Here is a 23,638-nt window from a genome sequence, read left to right as displayed (position 1 = left end):
ACTACAAAAAGCTATTTTATGTAAGAACTTACATAATTGCATTATAATTAAAAAAAATATATTTTGTGTTTTAGCTGGCAAAGGAAGAAAAAGAATTATTTAATTTTCAAAACAGCCTGGTTCTTTTTGTAATTGCAGCAACAGTATTTGCCAAAGAACAAAAGAATTAATAAATAAAGTAAAAATTAATAAAAATTTGTAAGCAAATTATAATAAAATCTTAAAAAAAAATTTTTTGTAATTTAGTTTTTGGTTAATCAGAATTTGACAGACACAAAAGCAGGGTCAAAACAACCAACAAGTTATTTTTTTATTTAAAAGTGAAGTTCTATTGTTGTAATTCATTTCACAGTTATGGGCTGGTACCACGTTAATATTACCAGTTATTAGAATGGTAAAATGAATACCTGTAGAGAAGCATGTGATTTTTTAGGAGCAGATCGTGCCAATTAACAGAGATATGTTCAAATTCCATACTTTTTGATGTATCTTACATTTGCTGGAAAGTCCACTTGTAATGTTTCACTTGCTTTCTCTGTTTAAATTTTAATATAGACAATTTATCGAGACAATCGCTGCTGTACAAAAAAGGCTAAAAAATGTTAATGTTAAAATGGTAAATTTCAAATGAAAACACCTGGTGCTTAGTATTGAATAAAACCTTTGGATTGTAGAACAATTAGAAAAGAGTAAAAGCAAAACAATGCGTGTACAGTACAGAATAGGGACTTGTGGTGTAGGAATCGTCCCCAGCTGGCACAGTGATTAACCACAAGGTTATATCTAAAATTTAAGTACATCTGGAAGCGAAGGCTTGCTTGGGGTCCAAGTGGTGCAACTGGCAAGAGCACCGCACGGCAAGCGGAGGTTGCGGGTTCAAACCTTGTCCCGGGTCAGTTCTTTTCTTCCAGATGGTTCTAAATTATAATTATTAATTTAGTTAAGAGATGGCACCTAACGTTACCTCTTGTAGCAAATTACTTAGTATCAATCATTAAATTAGCAGAGTTATAGCCTGATTATTTCGTTTGGTGATGTTTCCACCAGGTTTGCGGAGTTGGTAAAAAAACACTCGACTCAGACTCCTGATAATTTTAGTAGGCCGACTCCAACTCTGGTAAAATTAAATACCAAGTCATTTTATGGGGCAGAGGCACTCGTAGGAGGGTACCCTACTCTGAACTCTGAAAAGGAGCCTGGGGCATTTACCCAAATATTTTTATAGTTATTAATGTAAGTTAAATATTAAAAATATTATTTATTTGTATAAAAAAAATTAATTTTTAACAAACATTTAATAAGAGGAAAAAGGAGGTGATAAAATTTTACATCTACATATTGAAGTGAAAATGCTGTCTAATATTTCATCCTTCCAGAAGAATTAGTCCAACTAAAAAGTGTGCAATCCAGCTAGCTACTTCAGCCCCTTGTTCAGAAAAGAAAAATATGTACTCTGATCAATTAGTCTGGCTCATTCAGAAAAATAGAGTACTCATTCAGAGCAGGGATAATAAAGGAATGATTCAAAAATATTCAAATTCAATTGGGTCAAAATAATTTAACTACTAAACACAAATACTACATATTTAATTTATTAAATTGATGCATTTTGTATTTAAAATAAATGAATTATAACAAAATACAAAAAGATATTTTTAAAAATTAATAAATATATAATTTTTCTTTCATTTAAAAAAAAAAAAAACATTAAAGTAAATTTAAAATGTGGGAATCAGAGTCGACGCATTTTTTCCGACTCCAATTCCACAGTCCCGGTTTTCATATTGAAAATATAATTATACTTAATACAAAGACTCAGAATCCCTACCTAATGCATGGCAATCATTCTTTGATATTCCCACAGGTTAATTATACATTAGGAATTCCATATGCCTCTGCATTTTTTTAATCTAAACTTATTTACTTTTGATCGGATTATCCATTTCTAGTGAGTAAAAAACCTATAATGAATGAAATTAGTTACGCCATCAAAAAGAATTCCGTGAAGATTAGATGCACAGAGTCTGCAACTGGATATTAAGAAAACTATTAACCCGACCGATTACAAACTTGCCACACAACCATAAAATACCTTAAAGATTGTCACGAGTACAGTAAATTACTCTATTAGGGATTTTCTTTCCCCTTGGACAGTTAATCTACTTTTGTCTAAGAAAAATTTCCTTCAATTTCACAAATTTAACTTTTGTTGAATGGAACAGTTAACTTTTGTCTAATAATCTTGATTTAAAGTGTCTTCGTGCAAAATGGTTCTCAATCTGTCAAATTAAGAAAACTACATTATAGAAAATATTGCTACGAGAGTTGCGGCACTAGACATCATAATTAGGTATTAAATACAGTCAAACCTGTTTTTATGCGGGGGATAGGGACCGCATAAAAGAAAAAATGCATTAAAAAAAATCGCGCAAAACTTTACGAGTGGCTATAAAAAATAGTTTTCGCAACACAATTAAAAAAATATTTTTTTTTATGCGGTGAATAGGGACCGCATAAAAAAAGTCTCACGTAGAAAATAACTCGAAACCGTACGAAATAACTAGGAATTGCTTTTTTAACTCCTTGGGCCTTTTTCTGCAACACCTAATGGGGAAGAAATCCTCTAAGAATTTTAATTTTTATATTAATTAATTATTTCCACTTAAATACGAATCTAACATTAAAAAGTTAAAAATAATCGTTAAATAATGATTTTATTTGATAAATATAGCTGCAGGAAGTGTTATTTCATTTAACAAGGTGTGAAATTTCACACCTGCAGTCTAAAGCTGGAGGGGAGCTAACTTATGGCATCTGTTCAAATATAACATAATATTTATGGTTTTTATGCTATTAAAATAAGAGGGGACCGAAATAAACGTATGAGAAAAAAATTTTACTGAATAAAAAATGAAAATGCTGATGTGACCTGCTGATGTCATAGAAAACAACCAATAGAGTTTTTTTAAAAATTTTACAGGAGTCAATTATGTTCCAATTTGATTGAAATTTTCATATACCGCACAAAAAAAATCGCACAAATAAAAATCGCACAGAAAAAGACCGCACAAAAACAGGTTTGACTGTACTGGAATTTAGTCCCAGAGGGGGATGGTTATGCTATTAATAATAATGGTCAAATAGAATGGCAATCTTAAAATAGAGTGGAACAGTACTAGAATGGAAATCTTATACATTAAAAAAGTTAGTGTGTTGCCCCTGTATATAATAATCATCCTGTTAGCAACAGTCATGTTGTCACCTATAACTCCTTACGAGGGAAAGTTTTTTAAATTGAACTAACGTGACTTCAGATTTGCATCAAAAGTAGTTCATATAAGAGTTAAGAGTTAATCGAGGCCTCCCGCCACTAGGCTTTCCATATCCAGTCTCAGATTTCGTCTATCTGACTGCATTCTTGAGATTAAAGAAACACAGACGGTTAATGGTGGAAATTTATAAATCTATAATTTTTTTCAAATTGCAGCCCATCAAAACAGATTTGAGAATAAGAACATCTTGTTGTTACGTAAAACAAAACCAGTCAACTAACTGGAAAAATAAAGTAATAGTCAACTAAATAACTATGTAGCAGTGGCGTGCCGTGACATTTGATGATAGGGAAGCTGTGTTTCTGTAAGAAGCCGACTTCCAGGTGCAATCAGTTAATCGCACGTCAGTAATGGTCTAGGGTCCATTCGTACATGGGTGGTGGCTGTAGAGACAAAGACGACAAGTATCTGACAAAAACCGTTTATTTTAACATAAAATAAACATACACTATGTACAAAATAGTTTGCTTTAGGACAATCGGCTGTTTGAACGTCCTGAACATCGATGTGGTTCTTTGATGGTCGATCGAAGGTGGCCCTGGGACAGTGGCGTTGAGGAGTCTGTAAGGCATGGGGAGACTTTGTCTGTTGGAGTCGGGGACACTGTCTTAGTCCAAAGTGGCACGAGTTACGGGTTAGCAAAATAGATGAGAAATTGTTTTTTTTTTTTTTTTTTTTTTTTTTTTTTTCGCGTTGACACGCGGCGTTTTGGTTATTCAGAACATTAACCGAGTGTCAGGTGTCCTCGATTGTTGGAGATTATATCAATCTCCGTTCTTTCTTTCATCCATTTTGATTGGTCGTTCTTCCTCAATCACGCTTCCCGAGTGGTCGGTCCCTGGTTACTAAACGTAACGAGACTCTTATCCGGAGAGTGAGAAGAGTCAAAATCTAAGATGAATTCGATCTTCCATTGATCATTGGACAACTTCCTTTTGCGATTTATGGTTTCTGCCTGGCAGTTTGATATAAACAATGGGTGTTTGACTACAAACGACTTTTACCCTTTTTTTTCTTTTTAACTAATAAATTTTTCTCTAAATTAATCGTTTTTTTGCATCTTTCATGACGGGTCAGACCTGGCCGGTACATGACATTTCCATAAAGTTTTAAACAAATACCGGAAATGACAAAAATAAACAATTTATGTATTTTTGTTCTAAAATACAAATAATACATACATAATATAAATTGATACGATACAAACAATGATGGAAAAACTTGTTAAATTTTTTTATAAACTAACTCTATTCGGCAATTTTTTCTGCCAAGTCGTTAATTACTTTATCATAAAAGTCGCTGGTCGTCGACTCCATCAACGTATTTAAAAGCACTTTTTGTATCGAAAGCAACGCTAGCGACGACAATTTTTCCTCCCACTGAGTGTTCCTGGCCAATGTATGAATTTGCTTCATGGTCGAAAAACTGCGCTCAGCAGACCCACCGGTAGTTGGTACCGTAAAAATTAATGATATTAAATTATATAATTCTTTTAGTACATCTTTGTTCAGATCGACATTAATTATATGTTTTACGTCCAAGAATTACTTGTCAATATAGTCCAGACACGAATATAAATATTGCGATTTGCTACGTAATTTAGATAAATCAAAAAATTTCCCCAAAATTTAAAGAATTAAAACACACTCGGAAAAGTTGTTAATAATTTTAATATTATGAAAAACATCTAAAAGTGATAAAAATTCTAAAGATTTTATGTCTGAAAATCTGTCAATATAATTATAATTTTCTTTTAATTATACTGTAATTAAATATAACTTTGCAATAAAAAGTACATAAAAATAACATTGAATACTCTATTTTTTTAAATCTTAAACAATTCACTTAGTCAGATAGCTCTCTACCAGTGGTTAAGGGATAGAATCGTTGGAAGCATTACATGTGTGTAGTTTCCACCAGCTAAACCGGGTAAGGTTGGTGCTCTGTAAAGTGCATGCAACAATGCCCTCTGGCTGCTTAAACCATTCAGTTATTCTCGCCATGAAAGCTGTCTCAAAAGCGCTTCCATTCCGCCACTGACATTCGAATATATAATAGCAATCTTATCGTTTTTTTCACATATAGTATAGAATTTTTTAATAAGATACATAATGCAGTTATAATAAAATATTAATTTTAATTAATTCAAAGTATGTTAAAATATCAAAATTTGTATTTTAGAAAATACAAGGGTAGGTCATTGGAAGGTGGATGCGGTGCTTCCATTGCAGACGGCACGCCACTGCTATGTAGGCAAAGCGTGTTTGTTTAACCTGATCATACTAGGAGTAGAATCTTTATCGATTTCCAAATTATCAGATATTAAACACTTGCTTCCAATAAAAGAAAAACATATATTCTAAATTGCACTTCCAGTTATGAGAAAAAAACATTCAGATGATACTTCTGAAGGTCTTGCTAAGTATAAGGTAACCTTGTATAATGATGATTTAACAAAAAAGGGGGGTAAAATCAACTGTTATCTTCGAAAACAAGAGAATCAACAAAATTACATGGAGAGATGAACAAAAGACTAGATTGAGGATCCTAATATTGACTTTATCTAATTTTTATGAACTAAGTATTATCATCTCTTACAGTAAAACCTTGTCGAATCAGTTTAAAAAGGCCAAAGAAGACCTGAGTTAACATGTTTTTCTCGTGAATCTATTTATAGAGTGATTATAAAATTGTATACAATAGAACACTTGAATGGGTTTTCAAGGCACCCCCTTGTGTCCCAATCAGAATGCCAGAGACGTAGTGTCAGTAAAAGGATGCCGACACAAGGTTGTAATGGCAGAGTCTTGGTGTTTATTTTAAATTGTCCCTATTCAGACAAGATAAGAAAATGAAGATCAAGGGCCCATCAAAGGATGGAGAGTACACGGGAAAATAAGTTAAGAAGTATTGACAGTATTGACTTACAGATCTATTAAAAGGAGAATGCTACATACTGTGCCAGGAACCCGTAGACAGCTTTAGTTAGAGTAAAATCTTGCTAATCAAAATTGTTATTTACCGTTACGATGATAGAGTAAGCTTTGATGCATTACTATAAAATTGGCTTGTCTTACATTGTGAGTTTAGAAAAACTTTTAAGTTTAACTTGAGATACATAAATGGAAGATAATAATATATAATTGTTTTTCTTAATCCAAAATTAGCTCTTAAAACCCAAAATTTATATCATAGAAACTTGCAAGAATTAAAAACATTTTTTGGGGATCATTGTACTAGAGCAGTGTTTCCCAACCTTTTTTTCCTCGCGAACCAAAAGAAAGGTCCAAAAAAATTTGACGAACCCCCTATGTAGTTGTTAATGACAGGTAAAAAAAAAGCAATAAAATTTGATAGAATATATATATTTTACATATTGCAGAATAATTGATTATATTAATCGTGAAACATTTAAATAAAACATTAATAAGACTAAAATGATGGCTATAAAAGTTGAAAACAAGATAAATTTAACAAACTGGTTCTTATGTTTTACATTTGGAAAAACTCTTAATGGGATATTTGTGGCCGTTTGATAGAACAAAGCAATTCAAAGTTAGGCTCAATATCTGACAATTTCAGTCTTAGATCAGGTTCTGCATTTAACCTGTTTCTGTATTTATCTTTCAGATAAGTATATGTTGAAAATCCTTTCTCGCATAGATTTGTTGTGCAAAATGGTAGTAGAACTTCAATGGCTTTTTTTGACAGAACAGGATATTCATTTTGTATACTGAGCCAGAAGTCAATTAAAGATTGATCTTTAAAAATTGCTTCTAGAGAACTGTCACAAGATAACTGTATGAGTTTTTCTTTTTCTAGTATATTTAGAGAGGTTTCTGAACTTACATTTCCTTGAAATGGATTACGTATCCAGTTGTTTGAGATGGATATTTTGCATCTGTTGGGAAAATAGTCATCGAAAGTTAATCGAAGATAGTTCAGATGTTCACATATACTCCTTGTAATGTTTTCGTCAAGTTTAATTGAATTTTCTGATAAAAAAGTGCTGACAGAATCAAAACATCCATACTCATTCATCTGCAGGCATTGAATCCAAAAATTGATCTTTTTCAACATAGCCTCAATTCTATCATGTACACTGAAAATGATGACACCCTCGCCTTGTAAAGACATATTTAATTCATTCAGTTTACAAAAAATGTCAGCTAAATATGCAAGCTTTTGCAGCCAAAGAACATCAGATATACAAGAAGACAAATGAAACGGATGATCAATAAAAAATGCTTGAACTTCAGACTTCAATTCAAACAAACACGTCAAAACTTTACCACGGGAAAGCCATCTAACTTCTGTGTGAAGTAGTAAAGAAACGTGGAAACTTCCAAAATCCTCACAAAGCGTACGGAATGGACGGCAATTTGTAGCACGCGATTTTATAAAGTTCACAATTTTCACAGCATCACTTAAAGTAGTAGATAACTCTGCAGGAATACGCTTACATACTAAAGCTTGTCTATGAATACAACAATGAGTCCATTGAATTTTCTCGTTGATCTTCTTCACCCTTGCCACAAAACCAGAAAATTTTCCTGTCATTGATTTTGCACCATCTGTACACACACCCACACAATAAAACCAGCTTATTCCATTCTTTTCAAAATACCCATTGATCATATCGAAAATCGCTTCTCCAGTTGTGTAGGTTTTCAAAGGTTTTGCAAATAGTACATCTTGCAAATAGTACAATTAGCCAAGTCATTAATTCTACGCGACACCATGTTGTTTGATAAGGGAACTAGCTCAATTTTCTTTGCTGCCTTTTCCCGAAGCATACATTTGGCAATATCTTTCGCACATGGTCCAATTAAATTTTCTGCTATTGTATGCGCTTGTCCAGATCTTGCAATTCTATAACTTACTTGAAATGATGCTTCAAGGGCCATTTTACTATCTTCGTTTGAAGTCAAGAAAGAAGAAAGGCTACACTTTTTGATATCTGCTAATTTTCTTTTGAAATATTCAAGAGGTTTATCTTTGTGTGTCGGATGTTTTGTTTCAATATGTCTACGAAGGAGTGATGGTTTTAAACTGCTATTGGCAAGAACTTCGTTACATATAACACAAAGCGGTTTAGGTTCTGACTCATCCCCAGTAAAATGAAAACCCAATTGTAGATAGTCCCTGTCATATTTTCGCTTTTTCCCTTTTCTATCATCATTTCCTTTGTTATATAATCTCTCTATTCACCGGAACTTGTAATAATAAAAGAAACCCTTCTAACCTTTTTTACCCGGTGTGGTTCTATTTTTAGAATCGCTTCGTTCTATTTACAGATTAGCAAACGTTTTCATAGCCCCTCCTGGGCTCTTCTTCAGGCTTCGTCGAATAGGCCGGCCTATTCGACGAAGCCTGAAGAAGGTTTCTTTTCATTTCCTTTGTTTTTCGTCTGGTGAAACGGTACCTCACTACAGCTTTCAGTACTATCATCTCGATTATCATGTCTCGTTTCTAAACGACCCGTTTTTAACCATCGATCCATAATAAAAATAAGCTATAATAATAATTAAATTAATAATTATTAAATCATTTACACGAGAACTTGACAGTCACAGTATCACTATCACTCAAACTTTACAAGTGCTAAGCCTATGTATGAACGTCGGTTAATACAACACTACTCTCCCAGTTTCCGGTTGTGAACAAGTATCTAATTCTAAAATCTGTAGTAAACTGCCTTAATTTGATATTTATTTCCAATTGTATTGTAAAAAAATATTACATAGAAGGGAAAACTGCTGCAATGATTTTAAATATAAAGCAGAACATGATACTAATCACATTATTTATATTTAAAACATTTTATCAAATGTTTGTAATAAAAAGAGAATAGTATTTGATTACTTGAATAAGAGGAATAAATTATAATGTATAAAATTGTTGATATAATTTGATATTGATGAAGTAATTTTGAAAAACAAATAAGGAAAAAAGAAATGAAAATATTGAAATTTATTATATATTTCTTAACAAACAGGCAGCAAACAATCTGTTTTACAGTGGGTGTGTTCTTTAATTTTTGTGTTTTTGTTTTGTTTTTTTTTTTTTTGCTTTTGATTTTAATGGCGTTTTAAAAAATCCGCCATTACAATATTATTTTTGCGAACCCCCAGGGGTTCGCGAACCACTGGTTGGGAATCACTGTACTAGAGGATCCTTAGAGAAAAGTACTACTAAAACTAATTACTTGCCAGTTCGGACTTTGATAATTACTGCTATACAAAATTCAATAATTAGAATAGAATACAAAAATTACAGCTAATCTTGATTAAGGGTTTTTCCTTCTCCTGAAATTAAGAATTTATAAACTTATAATACAAAGCTCCAAGCTCTTATCAGCTGAGTTAAATGATGCTATTGTTAGCTTTAAAAGCATTTATGCACTTTAATGACATAATACTAATTTACATAGTCTTACAACATTGTAAAAATCTTATCAATCTGTATTAATAATAAATAAGTAAATTTGTACAAATAATAAATAAATTATTTATTAAAATAATGCTGATTAAAAATAAAAAATACTCTCATGAAATGAAGTTCCAATATTATATTAACACAATTATGCAAATGAGCTAATAAACTGGGAAGTGTTGAGATTTAACAGAATTAATGTAACAGAAATAAAAAGGAAAATAATGCAATCAAATATAACTATAAATAAAGTTCTTATGCTACTTCTGAAATTTTTTGCAGATTGGTCAATTAAAGCACCGTTTACAATTACAAGTAATTTGTATGTACAAATGATGTTTACACGTACAAGTAGAGCATTGGTGTACAAGTTACTTGCGAGCATAAATGCCACTTAAGATCTTGCTTTGAATGTACTTGCTTCGTTCCTAGTGCAATCGCGACCTTCTCTAAAAGTCTTCCGCTTATACTTTTTTAACACAGAATCAGATAAACGAGTTCTGTGTATTTAATAGTTTAGGTTTTTGATATATATTGACTTCCCCGAACCTGACGTATCAATACTAAGCTAAATGATTTCCGTAATTAATAATTAGAAACTAAGTAATTTGGCATTAGGCATCATCTCTTATCTAAATTAATAACGTAAGTAACCATGAATGATTACATCTGAATTTAAATACATCTGGAAGCGATTTGCTCGGGGTCTGGATGGCATAATTGGTAAGCAGAAGTTGCAGACCGCGGGTTCGAGTCCTGTTCCGGGCGAGTTCTTTTCTTCCAGAATGTTCTAAATTAATTAATAACTTATTTTATTTTACTTATATAAATTCACAAATAAAATAAGTTATTAATTAATTTAGAACATTCTGGAAGAAAAGAACTCGCCCGGAACAGGACTCAAACCCGCGGTTTACAACTTCTGCTTACCAATTATGCCATCCAGACCCCGAGCAAATCACTTCCAGATGTATTTAAATTCAGATATAATCATTCATGGTTACTTACGTTATTAATTTAGATAAGAGATGATGCCTAATGCCAAATTACTTAGTTCCTAATTATTAATTATAGCATATTAATAGCTTAATTAATTAGGGCGATCGTTCGGCTTGAGTTTTTGATTCCTAAAACAGTATTATTAGTTTTATTTTCTTCCAACTTTGTTAAACAAAATTTTGACTTGGCGTTAAGTTCCACTTGGACACGTCTAGTAATTTAGTTGAGTGTTTAATAGCCATGTTTAGTTTAATTTAACAAGGTGTACGAGCAGATGGTCTGGAATGGAGGCCTGAAAATGCTATGTTAAAAATTATCAGTATATTTTTATTTTAAAATTTTACTGCCATGGGGCAAATTCCGTAACATTTTTGGCTGAAGTAAAAAAAATTATCAATTGTTTCTATCATATTTGCTTTTTTCACCTCTAAAAAAAGAGGAGTCAACAATCAAATCTCGCACAGGGCACGACAAAACTTATACAACTATCTTTACACATATATAAAATGAATAATTAATTACAGAGGTCTTTTTATTTAACTGTGTTAAATTTTTTTTGGGCTTAATTCGACTCATGATCAGATAGATACTTAAAAATTCAACAGAACATTAGTTTTTGAATATTTTCCAAATTTCCAGTAAAAATTCTCTAATGTTCTGTTGAGTTTTTAAGTATGTAACTGAAAGTGAGCCGAATTAAGCACAAAAAACATTTAATACATTTAAATAAAGAGACTTCTAATGAATTAGCAATTTCATATATGAAAAAAGCTAGTCGATGCACCAAATTCATAAAAAGTTCCCAGACTTGAGTACACTTGTGTGTGCAGGCATGCTTCGAGACGGACAGACGTAGACGTATTTGTACGGCATCAAATAATGCTATGGGGAGTATTGAACTAATGAACTTGACCAAAACTTTCTGTCCAGACATGTTCAATTGTTTACAGCAGTAGGACAACTACTTAACCAGAAAAATAGAATTAAATGTTTGTACTAAACTATTTGATTAAATTTTGCAGTTTGTACACTATGTTCTAAATTACTTGCCACTCAAGTAAACTACCAAATGCATCTGAACGAGCTTTTAGATTGCATTTTTAATTTGGATTTTTAAAATTGAAATATTAAATAAACTGTTTTTTCATAACTTTCAGAATGTTTGACTTTCATTATATGTAATAGATAGAAGTATAATAGTGAGGTTGAGGCCGAAGTTTTAAACGCGAAAACGTGTACAGGAAGCGGCGCCGAACATCTGATGTACACGTTTTCGCGTTTAAAACTTCGGCCTCAACCTCACTATTTACAAATAGATAGTTCATGTTACTTTTTTAATGTATTGTAGAAGTAAACTGTTTAAACTAAAGATTAAACTGTTCTTTTGGGTTCAAGAATCTTAGCTACCCTTAAGTGTGTGATACTCATTTTCAATAGCATCACTTACTTTTGGAGACAGCTTCTATGATATAAAAGCACGTATTCAAGTGCTTTCAATCGGTACTTGAGTGCATTGCTCAAAAGCACTTACTCAAATGACAATAAACTCAAAAAAGCAGTTTTATATTTAATTACTTCTTATATATGTAAATTTGTATTCTATTTTTAATATTGTATGGATCGAATTACATGGCAAACTAAGTTTGAAATCGTAAATTAATCGAGTAATACTGCAGGATTCTTCGGGTCATAACTCAGCTAATTAAATATATAGGTATAAAGTAGTTTGGACTAAAGGTGCCTACCTTTAGTCCAAACTACTATATATTTACGTACAGAATTAGCCTAGTTATGAACTAGTTAATCCAGTTAATTTCGATTTTCTGCTCTACGGCATATTTAGATGTGTTGTAAAGCCAATAACCGAAGAGGAGAATGTCTAAAATCTAATAAATACTACTTTGATCTATACAATAAACCTTGTATTTTTATAATACAAGTTTGCATTTATGTATTTGAGAGTATATAATTATAAGTTTTCCAATTGTCTACTAATTTGTAGTCGTCCTGTCTATATTATATATAATAAATATGAAAATTATATATTAAGAGTTAATTAATGTAGTGATTATCAATTTTTATTAAATAATGCTAAATCCTCATGAATTGTTTCGAAGAAAAAATATTCATTACTATGTATAATTAATCATAAAAAATTATATTTTGAATTGTCTAGCATCAATTATGCAGCCTTCCAATGGTACTCAGCCTCCTGTCAATCTGATCAAGATGGAGTCACCCCCTTACTACTGTAATAATTATTCATCTCCGCCAGATCACAGGGTGCTGAGTTCGGCACAAGGAGGATCCATAACTTCGGTGCCCACCCACAGCACGCATCCTTCGCAGCACTGTTCCGCCAGTTCTTCTCCCGAACCACGCAATAAAAGGTTACGTCGAATATCGTCGCCTGAAGATGACGTTGATAAGTCGGCTGGTGACGTCAGTGGATATTATGGACACAGTCCGGCTAGTTTACATAGTCAAGCTTCTTGGGGCAGCGATATTGAACATGGTACTTTATTTTTGATATAATTGACGTTTGGTATGAATTTTAAAAAATGTTATATAGCTTATATGCTGAAAAAGAATGCTGTGGTTACTTGTATCGGATTCCTCTTGAAAGTTTTAGTAGAATAATACAGGGTATCTGAAAAGTTATTATGCAGTTTAAAAATTTGTAACATTACATTAGAGATCCATAAGTCGTACTTCTTGCATTTCCATTTTGCAATAGTTGGCATTACTGCTCGCTCACGTACATCCCAGTTTTTGAACTAGAGTTTATAGAAGACTTCTTTGTTGATTGTATAATTTTTCACAGAATCTGGCCTCCCACTCCCTTGAATTCTGAGGTTTCCGAGGACATTTCTGGCATTTGTCATGGGAGAAGCGTAAAACTTTACTTAAACCTTTTCCACTGCACAGTAACTTTTTGTACATCCCGTATTATTAATGAATGATGTAAGTCTTCATCCTTACTACTTTGCCAGCCATTTATAGCCACTTGACCTTCAATAATTGTTCATTTTTAGTGTATTTTAAAATTCTACTTTACTATAACCATTAGCCATGTATCAAAAAAGTTTGAACTTTATTAATTTAATTTAAAAAATTATATTTTCTTTGATGTAACTCACATTTCTTTTGCCTAATATTATCTTTGTAGAAGACATACAACTAAATTTAAGGTTATTGTTTTCAAATGATAATGCTTAATTCTCTTCATACAAGCAAAAGAATATAATATAGAATTTTATTATTAATAACTGTTCTATATCTATCACATGTTATATTGAGACAGTTACATTAAAATTTTCTTGTGAATTGTTATTCAAAAATTACTAACTGCAGAAATTACAAAGTTTTTACATAATAATGATTGTCAGTGTCCTGTAGGCCCACTATTGAGCTAGTATTTATGTTTTGTGTATTACAAGTAGAAAACAATGATTAATAGCAAGGTTGAGGCTGAAGTTTTAAACGCAAAAACATGTACGTCGGACGTTCAGTGCTACTTTCCTGTAAGCCTAGAAGTTTGACAATGGAGTTTGGAATGTGGAGCATGATTCCACTGACTTTCCAAACACCATTGTCAAACTTCTAGGCTTACAGGAAAGCGGAGCTGAACATCTGACGTACACATTTTTGCATTTAAAACTTCGGCCTCAACCTTGCTAATGAATCACAGATTTCTAATGCATCTGATGTTTCAGTGTCTACACCTAGTGAAGCATTTGATGCATTAGAAATGGTTAACGATACAATATGAAACAGACACAGTAAAAACTGCTTAGGCGACCACCTGCATTCAACGGGCACCTGTCAAAACAGGCAAAAATTTCTGGCACAGAATAGTTTATACATAGAGTCTTCGTATAAGTTACCGGTATTAAACGACCACCTGTGTGACGCGACTGTGGGCATCGATTTTTGGTCTAAAACAACATACCACAACTGTAATAAGCGACCACTTCCGCGAATATATCTGGTCTAAACTATTGTTCGAACCCATCTGAACAACGTTTCCCCCTCCTAACATAATGAATTAGTCTAAACTCTTATTGGAACCCACTCTCCCACCCTTGAAATTAGGTGCAGGTATTAATGAATTAGTCTAGCAACAAAGGAAATTTATTTCAGTTTGTTCGAAATTGTCCGAAAAACGAAAGAAATGCAAAGTGCTGTCGTTAGAAGATCGTGTTAAAGTTATCAGAGAAAGTGAAAATGGTTTATCACGATGGCAATTAGGGAACTGGGAAAATGAAATTTATTCTACCATACACCTACAGTATTTTCCTTGAGTATAAAATATTGTACTCGATACAATTAATCAACTGATCTCATCGTTTGATAAAATTTATTTTATTTATATATTTATTTATTTTGAAGCTCATATACAGTACGCGTGCGATAAATAGTTTGTGTATCAACCTACTTTATTTCCACTTTATTTTTAGAGAAATAATATCCAAGTAACTTTCGCACGCAAAATATTCAAGAAACAATAAACACATTAACGCAAAAATCAGTTTTACAGGCAACCTTCCTTTTTCGATTCGGAATGTAATGAAATTGTATTATGAGAAAAATAATAAAATCATTTTATTATTAATTAATTAATTTTTCTTGTTGTACTTAAGAAAATATTAAATATTTAAAAAATACAGTATTTTTGAAGTTAATTTTATTCTTGTCGATAACTCGTTTAGTTTTCGTTAGTTTAATCTTATATGATTAAACTAACGAAAACCAAAACCAAGTGATGGAAAGATATGACGCGCTTGTATATCGATGTCGTAATACATGTAACTGAGGAGCAAACGAAAAGAACCAAGTCGAATTAATTAAGTCGGAAAAAAGAGTTTGTATTATAATCGAGAAAATGTGAATACTGTATTAATCTTTAAAATATTGGTATTAAATTTATCTTATAAAATTACGACGGCTCCTGTAAATTGAGTTATCCGACAAGAATAAAATACAATACTAATATAGCTCTATTGTTGAAAAAATTTGCTTATTTTTGCCCACATCAGAGTTTTGCTTAGTGGAAATGGCTAAAAAGTGCGCAAAATACGTACGGAAATGCGGTATTACAGCACCACCTGTGTTGGACGACCACCTGTCTAAAAGACCACTTTTTGAAGGAACCGTGGGTGGTTGCCATAGACAGGTTTTACTGTATTTTTAGTTTTCATGATAGTCAAGTGAACCAGGGATTTAGTTCTTTTTCATCTTTACACTAGTACTATACTTCATTTAATATTAATTTTACTATTATATATTTTTTTTACTTTGCATTCAAAATGTCATCAGCATGTAGATTGCAATGAAAGACTGGGATACAAATGCAATTCTGAATGAAGCAGTTGGGACCTCACCAGAGCCGCAGACCGTGCCTACGGGCTGAAAAGGTCAAAGAAACTGACAGTCTTCGCACAACTCTTTGCAAGATGTAGCCCTGAAATTAGCCAAAATTTTGCTATACAAGTTTCCCCTGTAGCCTGAGGGGTAAAAACAGTTTCATCTCCACATACAGAGAGAGATTTAAGACCTTAAACCAGCTTAAAGAGTTAAAAGCAAAAAAAAATTCTAAAATCATTTCTTAAAACAATAATTAGAATGAATTGTTTTCCACTTTACTAGAGATAACTAAAAGCTCATAAAACACAAGAAAATCCATTATATCAGCTACTTCTGGTTGGATTAAGAAAATTTTGGAGATGAATATCTTGCCATAAGTCATAATTAGATATAAGGTTTATTTAATTGATTGGTCATCTAGGGGAGGTTTAAATCCTTCATCCAGAACTGCAATGTTACCAAGACTAGTGCTTGTTTTTAAAAAATATACAATTTTTTTCTTTATTTTGATCATTCATTTGTATTAAATTTCTATTAAATATGTCTTGACGAATTCTTTTAAAGAAGCATATATTTTAAAAAACTTATTAAAAGGATGTGAAAATTTTAATAAATACAGTCAAATCTCGACGTTCTGTCCTCATAAAGTACCAATGAATATTTGCAAACAAATCTTTACTGTAAATATTAAATAAAGAACTGTACGTCATTAAATTACAATTATGCATTACAAAGGGCATTATTACCAAGTCACGTGACATTCAAACTTGGACATAGACCTCGTTGCTACATGTAATTTCTATTGTTTGAGGTATTTATGTTTAACACCGCATTTTATTTAGTGCCAATCTCAGAGGCAAATAAAAGTTAATGCTAAATCGAGGTTTGACTGGATTCCATTTTACGATCGTTTACTACACTATATTTAAGCAAATATTAACATTATAATTTTAAAATGAATTCATTTTTCGATTTCAGGTAGTGGAAATCCATGTCCAATCCACTCGCCGCACATTTCACAGCAGACAAAAGTAAAGTCGGAAGCGCCGAGTAGTTTCATTCCCGTGAGCGGAGGTCATTTAGGGCCACACTCTCCCAAAGATGTTGGTATGATCGCTTCTCCCGACACTGCTCACACCCCAAAAACAATTATGGGGTCAAGAGATAGTGAGTGTTAGTTTGCTTTTTCTGATACTCTTTTTTGTGTTTTTTGAAAATGTAAGTTTGTTTATTTATTTTTAAATGTTGGTATTTAATCCATTTATGCTTCTGCGAGTTGTAAAAATAAACATATATTTAATTTTTTTAAAAAATAAAACACATTTTTAACATTTCATATTGTTGCATGATCTTGCGTGTTTGTTGAGAATATATTACAATGGCTATAATTATTAAAAACTTATTATTTTGCTTAAGACCTAATTTAATGTCTAATTTATCAAGATTTTACCATAGTTTGATTATCAAGTGGAAATTTTTAATTAAATTAATGGATAATGTGTGAGCAAATATATGGGAATATCTATATAAAAATTAATTTAGTTTATGTACATTTTCATACAGAATAAGTTTGATTAGGCCTTGTTGTGAAAGCCCAAGAAAGTCACAAGGTCTCGCATTACAACAAACAACCTTATTTCTATTTTCCAGCAAAAATTCAGTACACTGATACATTTTTAGCCTACTTTATCAAGCCAGTATTGAGTCTAAACAAAAATAACATAAGGCATCTACAGATATTAAAATTAACAAACCGAACATTACATTAATTCTTCCTAAAAGTGGTGGCTGGATATAGATACGAATGTATCCGGCCACTGTGTTTATGCATCGTCCGGTAGTTATCGTAAAATGATCACCATGCTGCCAATAACATTTCGCACTCCATGAAATTGAGGAAGTGCTTCTTTTATGTCTCTTTGAATATCTCCAGTTTATAAGGATATGGCCTGTTCTTTGTCAAAGTTACGACAAATTAATTCCAACTCTTTGAGATTTGCTTTTATTTCCAGTTCTGTGGAAAATGTGGCTAAGGCAGTGACAGGTTTTTTAATGTTATATCTAGTGATGGGACGACACCAAAATTGTTCTTGATTCCAATTCTTTTTGATACCGTCTAAAGTTTATTTTAGTTTAGAAAAATTAATGATTTACATTAAAAACTCAGTACATTCATTAATTAATAAATATTGAGTTTAAGAATGAAAAACAATTGGGAAATCCAGAATCGATCTCTCGAAAGAAACATTAAAATTCTCCGTTTATATGTGGATATGCATGCTTTTGTTGCATACTACAAAATAAATTTGTATTCTTATTTCAGATAAGGTTAATATTGCAACACTACTCCAAAAGAAATTACAGTTAATACCCTTTTACTCAACAAACTATTCCATTGTGTCGTGCAGGGTTACCGTCTCTGGAAATTGCTTTGTTGGCTGATGCGATGCACTTTTTTCGTGCTTCTTGCAATGGGCATGTCTCATAAATGATTTAACTCCATTGTATGTAATACTAAATGAGGTTCAGCAAATGATGCAATGAGCTGAATAAATAAATATTATCATCACAAGTTAACCGTTTTTGAATGCATTCGTTAGTAAATTAGCATGGTTAGTACTGACCGATCTCTCATCACTCTGACTATACAAAAGAAAAGTCCACCACAACAGGCATCACCTCATGTAGGGACATTGCATACTCTCTGCTTTCCAATAAACTAATATTTAATTGTTAATATCATAACTTAAAAAAATTTTTAATCTTTGACTGAAACAAATAATTCATATTCTTATAAAATGCAGAAGAATAGTTTTAAGAATCAGAAATCACGACGAGATATTCCGATTCCGATTAATCGTCTCGTCACTAGTTACATCAACAATCTTTTAAACTATTTGCTAGTGATTTATTAATGAATCAAATGCATACTAGACTGGTATACTAGATCCCTGTCACAGCTGAGAGGTCTCTCTCTCTCTCTCTCTCTCTCTCTCACACATGTGACAAGGGTAGTATATGCTGGGTGCTTTCAATATATCTATATCATCTTTCCCATTATGTAATAATTTATATGCAGTGTGGTTGTGGCAAAAGCTGATTGTTGTTTCCTGTGATTTTTGGACTTTGAAGACCTCAAACTGTAAAATGCAAAAGAAATTTGGGAATTTTTTTCTTTATGTATGGATGTTTTTGTGTTTGTTTCTTTTTGTGGGTGGGGCACAATTTTGTTTACCCAGTTTGAAACTTAACAACTCTTGTGCCTTTTGTCGAAAATGTCTAAAATTTTGCAGGGAAGTTTGTGCATTAGGGGGATCTATGCTATTAAATTTTGGCAGTTAAAGGTTGGGGGAGTGGAAAATCACGTGTCGTATCTCAAGTGAGGACGTACTTACTCATTATTAGCATTTACAATTTTATTATGTAACTTGTCTCTACCATTATGATGTTTTATTTTATAAAATGGCAAAAAGCTTAGTGGGTGGTGCCACATGAAATTTAAATTATTTTGTCTCGAAAGTTATACAGCTTGTTGGATTTTTTTTCAATGTACCAGGACCTCGAAAACGTACACCTCTCCATCTTCTGCCGACCCTAGTTCTGAAAAATATAATTATGACACTTGAAAATGAAATTCCAATATTATAAATATAATACTATATTAACTATATTTTTTTTAAACTGCTACACTGTAGTACATTTAATACTTCTGTTTATTGTATTCTGCACATTACTGATTTTTGGTTTTTTCTCAGTCTCAAACAGGAGATGGTGCAGTACGTGTATCAGAAGAAAGTACAGAAAAATATTTCAGATGATGTATTGACTATTTTTATGTCGCTACTAAAACAGGTTACATTACAAGATTTTTTAATTATTTAAAAAACTGCTCAACAAATGATACTTTAATGAAGAAAAATTATAAAAATTTAGAAATAATCTGTTTGAGTGCTTTTGCATTATTGAGAACATCCATTGTGAGCCGACAAAGTGAATTGACATTGATGTTAACTTCCTATTAAGTTTTGAGAATGTTATAGGTCTATTGCATACAGTGGCATTCTATTCTACATTCATTAGCCCGATAATGATCATTTTATATCGTTGAAAGTACTTGCATTATAAAAAATGGTTTTAATGCCGTCCGACAGTGTATACATCTAGTATTATAAGCAGTTTGACATGGACTTTGAAATACTATTTGTCTGATGTTAACTCCTTACATTTAATTATTAAAGAGAGAAAATATAAATAAAAAATACATTTGTGTAATATTTAAAAATCGACAACATGTCTATCAATACAATTTGATTTGGGAAATGAGACTGAAAGACAAAGAGAATTTCTTTAGGTAAAAGCAATTTTCAAACATTTGTTAAAATATTACATCAACATGAGTACAGATACAGGATCATAATCATTATAGGCATGAAAAGGGGTTGTTGGAAGATTTAAAGATAAATAAATAAAATCAACATTACAATATTAAATGCACAGAAGTAATCACAAAAGCGTCTTCTTTTAAATTATAATGTGTTTTACATATTGAGGCGGAAGAGTAGTCTACAAAAGAAGGTCAACTCCGCCATAGAGACAGACAGTTCCCAAAGAGTGAAAAGGACGTTAAAATTTAAAAGAAGACACTTTTGTGATTACTTCTGTGCATTTAATATTGTAATGTATAAATTTTGTCCTGGCATGTTTTAATTATATTTTTTAAATAAAATCAAATTGGGTATCAAGTTAGAATTAGAACAACAAAGTTTGACATTTACAAATCTCCTGGATTTTACTATCTACAAAACAGCAAAGCATTTAAACTCCTATCCAATATGTCATTTGTTTGTTGATAGTATTTTGATATGGTTGTTCTTAGACATGTGGTGTATTTTTTACTTGTATATCTCATTAGACAATAGAGAGATTGAGCTAAAGAGACTTACCAGAATTTTGCTAGATCCTTAAAGAAATTGTTTCGGGCATAAATAAAAAACAAAAATGCAAGTCAAAAAAGTTACCTTACGTAATGTCAATCCTTTGAATGAATGTTACATTGTAACGAGTAGAAGTTTTGCTTCTATTTTGAAACTGTTTATTAAAGATAGAGATTCGGCTGGCAAAGGAGAGTTTCCTGTTTCATTTGTGTGTACTGCTTTGTTCTATCAGTCTTACTCACCTTGTTGTTTTTTACTCATTGTTTTTTTTTAATCCAATGATATTTATCACATTCCCTTTTTAGAAGTTTCTATTTTTCTTTAGAAAGTTCAGCCTAAAAGTATTTATCGTGAATTTACAGAATGGACCTCACAGTTAGTGTCTCAAATTTCTGTTCCCTTCATCATTATCGAAGCATTAATTTCACTAAATACAACAATAGTACTTCCACTGATCTTCAGTCAGTTCGGAATCAACTTAATTTCCAGTTTGAAGAAATGGAGTTCGTCTTTTGTCGGCACTTTATCGTGAAAGTGTTTCAGTCGTACATTTTAACCAATTCTAGAGCAAAAACACATTGCATGTATTTACTCTTCTAGCTTGAGTCATTTATCTTACCTCAGTATTACCTAAAAATAAGTGCTGATTAGTAGTATCATCTCTCACCTGATTCATCTCTCCCTCAGAAAGAGTAATTTGTTATAATATCAGAAATAGAATCAGTGGAAATGTATTACAGTAATTGCATGACTGATATAATGGATATAAATAAATAAGAATTACCTGCATCTTAACTTGAGATAGCTCTAATATATAAATAACTGATTATTTCAGAGAATATTAAAATATTTAATAATGAAGCTGTACTTTTTGGTGATTCACTTTCATCTGTACATTTATAATTTTTAATCTTTTTTGTGTTTAAAATCATTAGGATATGATTAATTGAGAGTCAAACAGTCACAAAAATTACCAAGGCCCAACTCGAATTTAATTGATAGAATAAGACAATGCAACACGTGAGCAATCTGGCAAGGAATAAGTGCCTCCTGGGAGGAGTTTCTTTGGGAAACTGGCAACTACTTAAGTGTTAGATATCAAAGAAAATACAAAACTTCACACGACCAGCGTGTTGGTTGGGCACAAACTGTCCAACTACTAACATTCGGTAGTTTTATCCACTTGGTCATTGGCGGACAACCTGAATTTGAACCATAGTTCATTGAATAACAGGTGATACTGCTCTGTGGACTCAAGTTTGATGCAATTGATAATTAATATATCCTGTAATTGCCGAAATAATTTCTTAATATACTGTATATAAAACTAACCATAAACTGATATATGTCTATGTAGACGAGTACATAAACTAAATGGTGTGAAGATCTTATAATATTTATTGAGAATATAAACAGGATATATCCCAGGGCTGATCAAATCTTGTCACAGCAGGTGCCACATATCACTTATCAGAAATACGTAAGCCTCACTCTCTATTGAAACTGTATTTTATACAAGTCCACCATATAGTGGTCTAGAACAGTGTTTCTCAAACTTTTTCAACCGCGACCCCCCCTTCTGCACTTAAAAATTTCAAAGGACCCCCGAAGAATGAGTGTGTCGAAAAACATCCCGGATGGAGGGGGTTAGGCTCGTATTTAAATATTTATATTCTTTTTATTTATATGTGCAATTTATTTAAGTAAAAATTATTTTATATAGTTGTTATTTCTATTATTTCTAAACATGAATCCATAGTAAATTTATAAAATATTTGAAAAAAATTGATCTAGAATCAATTTTTCAGCGACCCCCGAAATATTTTTCGCGACCCCCACTTTGAGAATCACTGGTCTAGAAGAACCACCATAAGCCACAGTTTGGCCACCATACACACAAACCACCTGTATATTTTTACTTTCTCGGCTCTGTTATATATAACAGAGAGAAAGTATGGCAATCGGTCAAAAAACGAACCTTGAAGATTTTTAAAATTTTGGACTTTGGGCATCTTGAAGCATCAAAATATTAAAAAATTTGGGGAGTTTTTTCTGTATATATTACATGAATATCAGTGTGTGTGGGGGAACCTGCTTTTGTTCACCCTCTTTGAAGCTTAAGAACTCCTGTGCTTTTCGTCAAAAATTTCTGAAATTTTGCAGGGAGGTTTGTCTGTTAGGGATCGATGCTATAAAATTTTGGCAGTTAAAGGTTGAGAGCATAGGGAGATGAGGAGGGTTGTGTGTCGTATCTCAAGTAGAGTTGGACTTAATGACAATTTTTCTGGTTATTAGCGAGGTTGGGGCTGAAGTTTGAAACGCGAAAATGTGTATGTCAGACGTTCGGCACCGCTTTCCTGTAAGCCTAGAAGTTTCTCAATGGCCTTTGGAATGTTGAGCATGATTCCACTGACTTTCCAAATGCCATTGCCAAACTTCTAGGCTTACAGGAAAGCAGCACTGAATGTCCAACGTACACGTTTTCATGTTTAAAACTTCAGCCTCAACCTTGCTATTATCACTTACAAGTTTTTTTATAAAACCCATTCCTATCCTCAAAATTAAGCTTTC

General features: G+C 32.1%; 1 protein-coding gene across 5 annotated transcripts in view; it reads left to right on the top strand.

The window, feature by feature from the left end:
* LOC136969066 (nuclear factor 1 A-type-like) overlaps positions 1 to 23,638 on the top strand; it is a 127,699-nt gene that overhangs the window by 100,652 nt on the left and 3,409 nt on the right. For 4 of the 5 annotated variants that reach the window (XM_067263158.1, XM_067263153.1, XM_067263157.1 and 1 more), the window contains 2 exons: positions 12,943 to 13,281; positions 17,112 to 17,306. In XM_067263158.1, the coding sequence (XP_067119259.1) occupies positions 12,943 to 13,281; positions 17,112 to 17,306 (534 nt within the window). The remainder of the gene's footprint in view (positions 1 to 12,942; positions 13,282 to 17,111; positions 17,307 to 23,638) is intronic. The other variant, XM_067263154.1, reaches the window with a different exon arrangement.

The sequence above is a fragment of the Centruroides vittatus genome, unplaced genomic scaffold, assembly GCF_030686945.1.
Source record: "Centruroides vittatus isolate TY-2023 unplaced genomic scaffold, ASM3068694v2 contig_17, whole genome shotgun sequence".
NCBI classification, from domain to species: Eukaryota; Metazoa; Arthropoda; class Arachnida; order Scorpiones; family Buthidae; genus Centruroides; species Centruroides vittatus.
The sequence above is the reverse complement of the archived record's forward strand: the minus strand, read 5'-3'. Positions and strand labels throughout refer to the sequence as shown.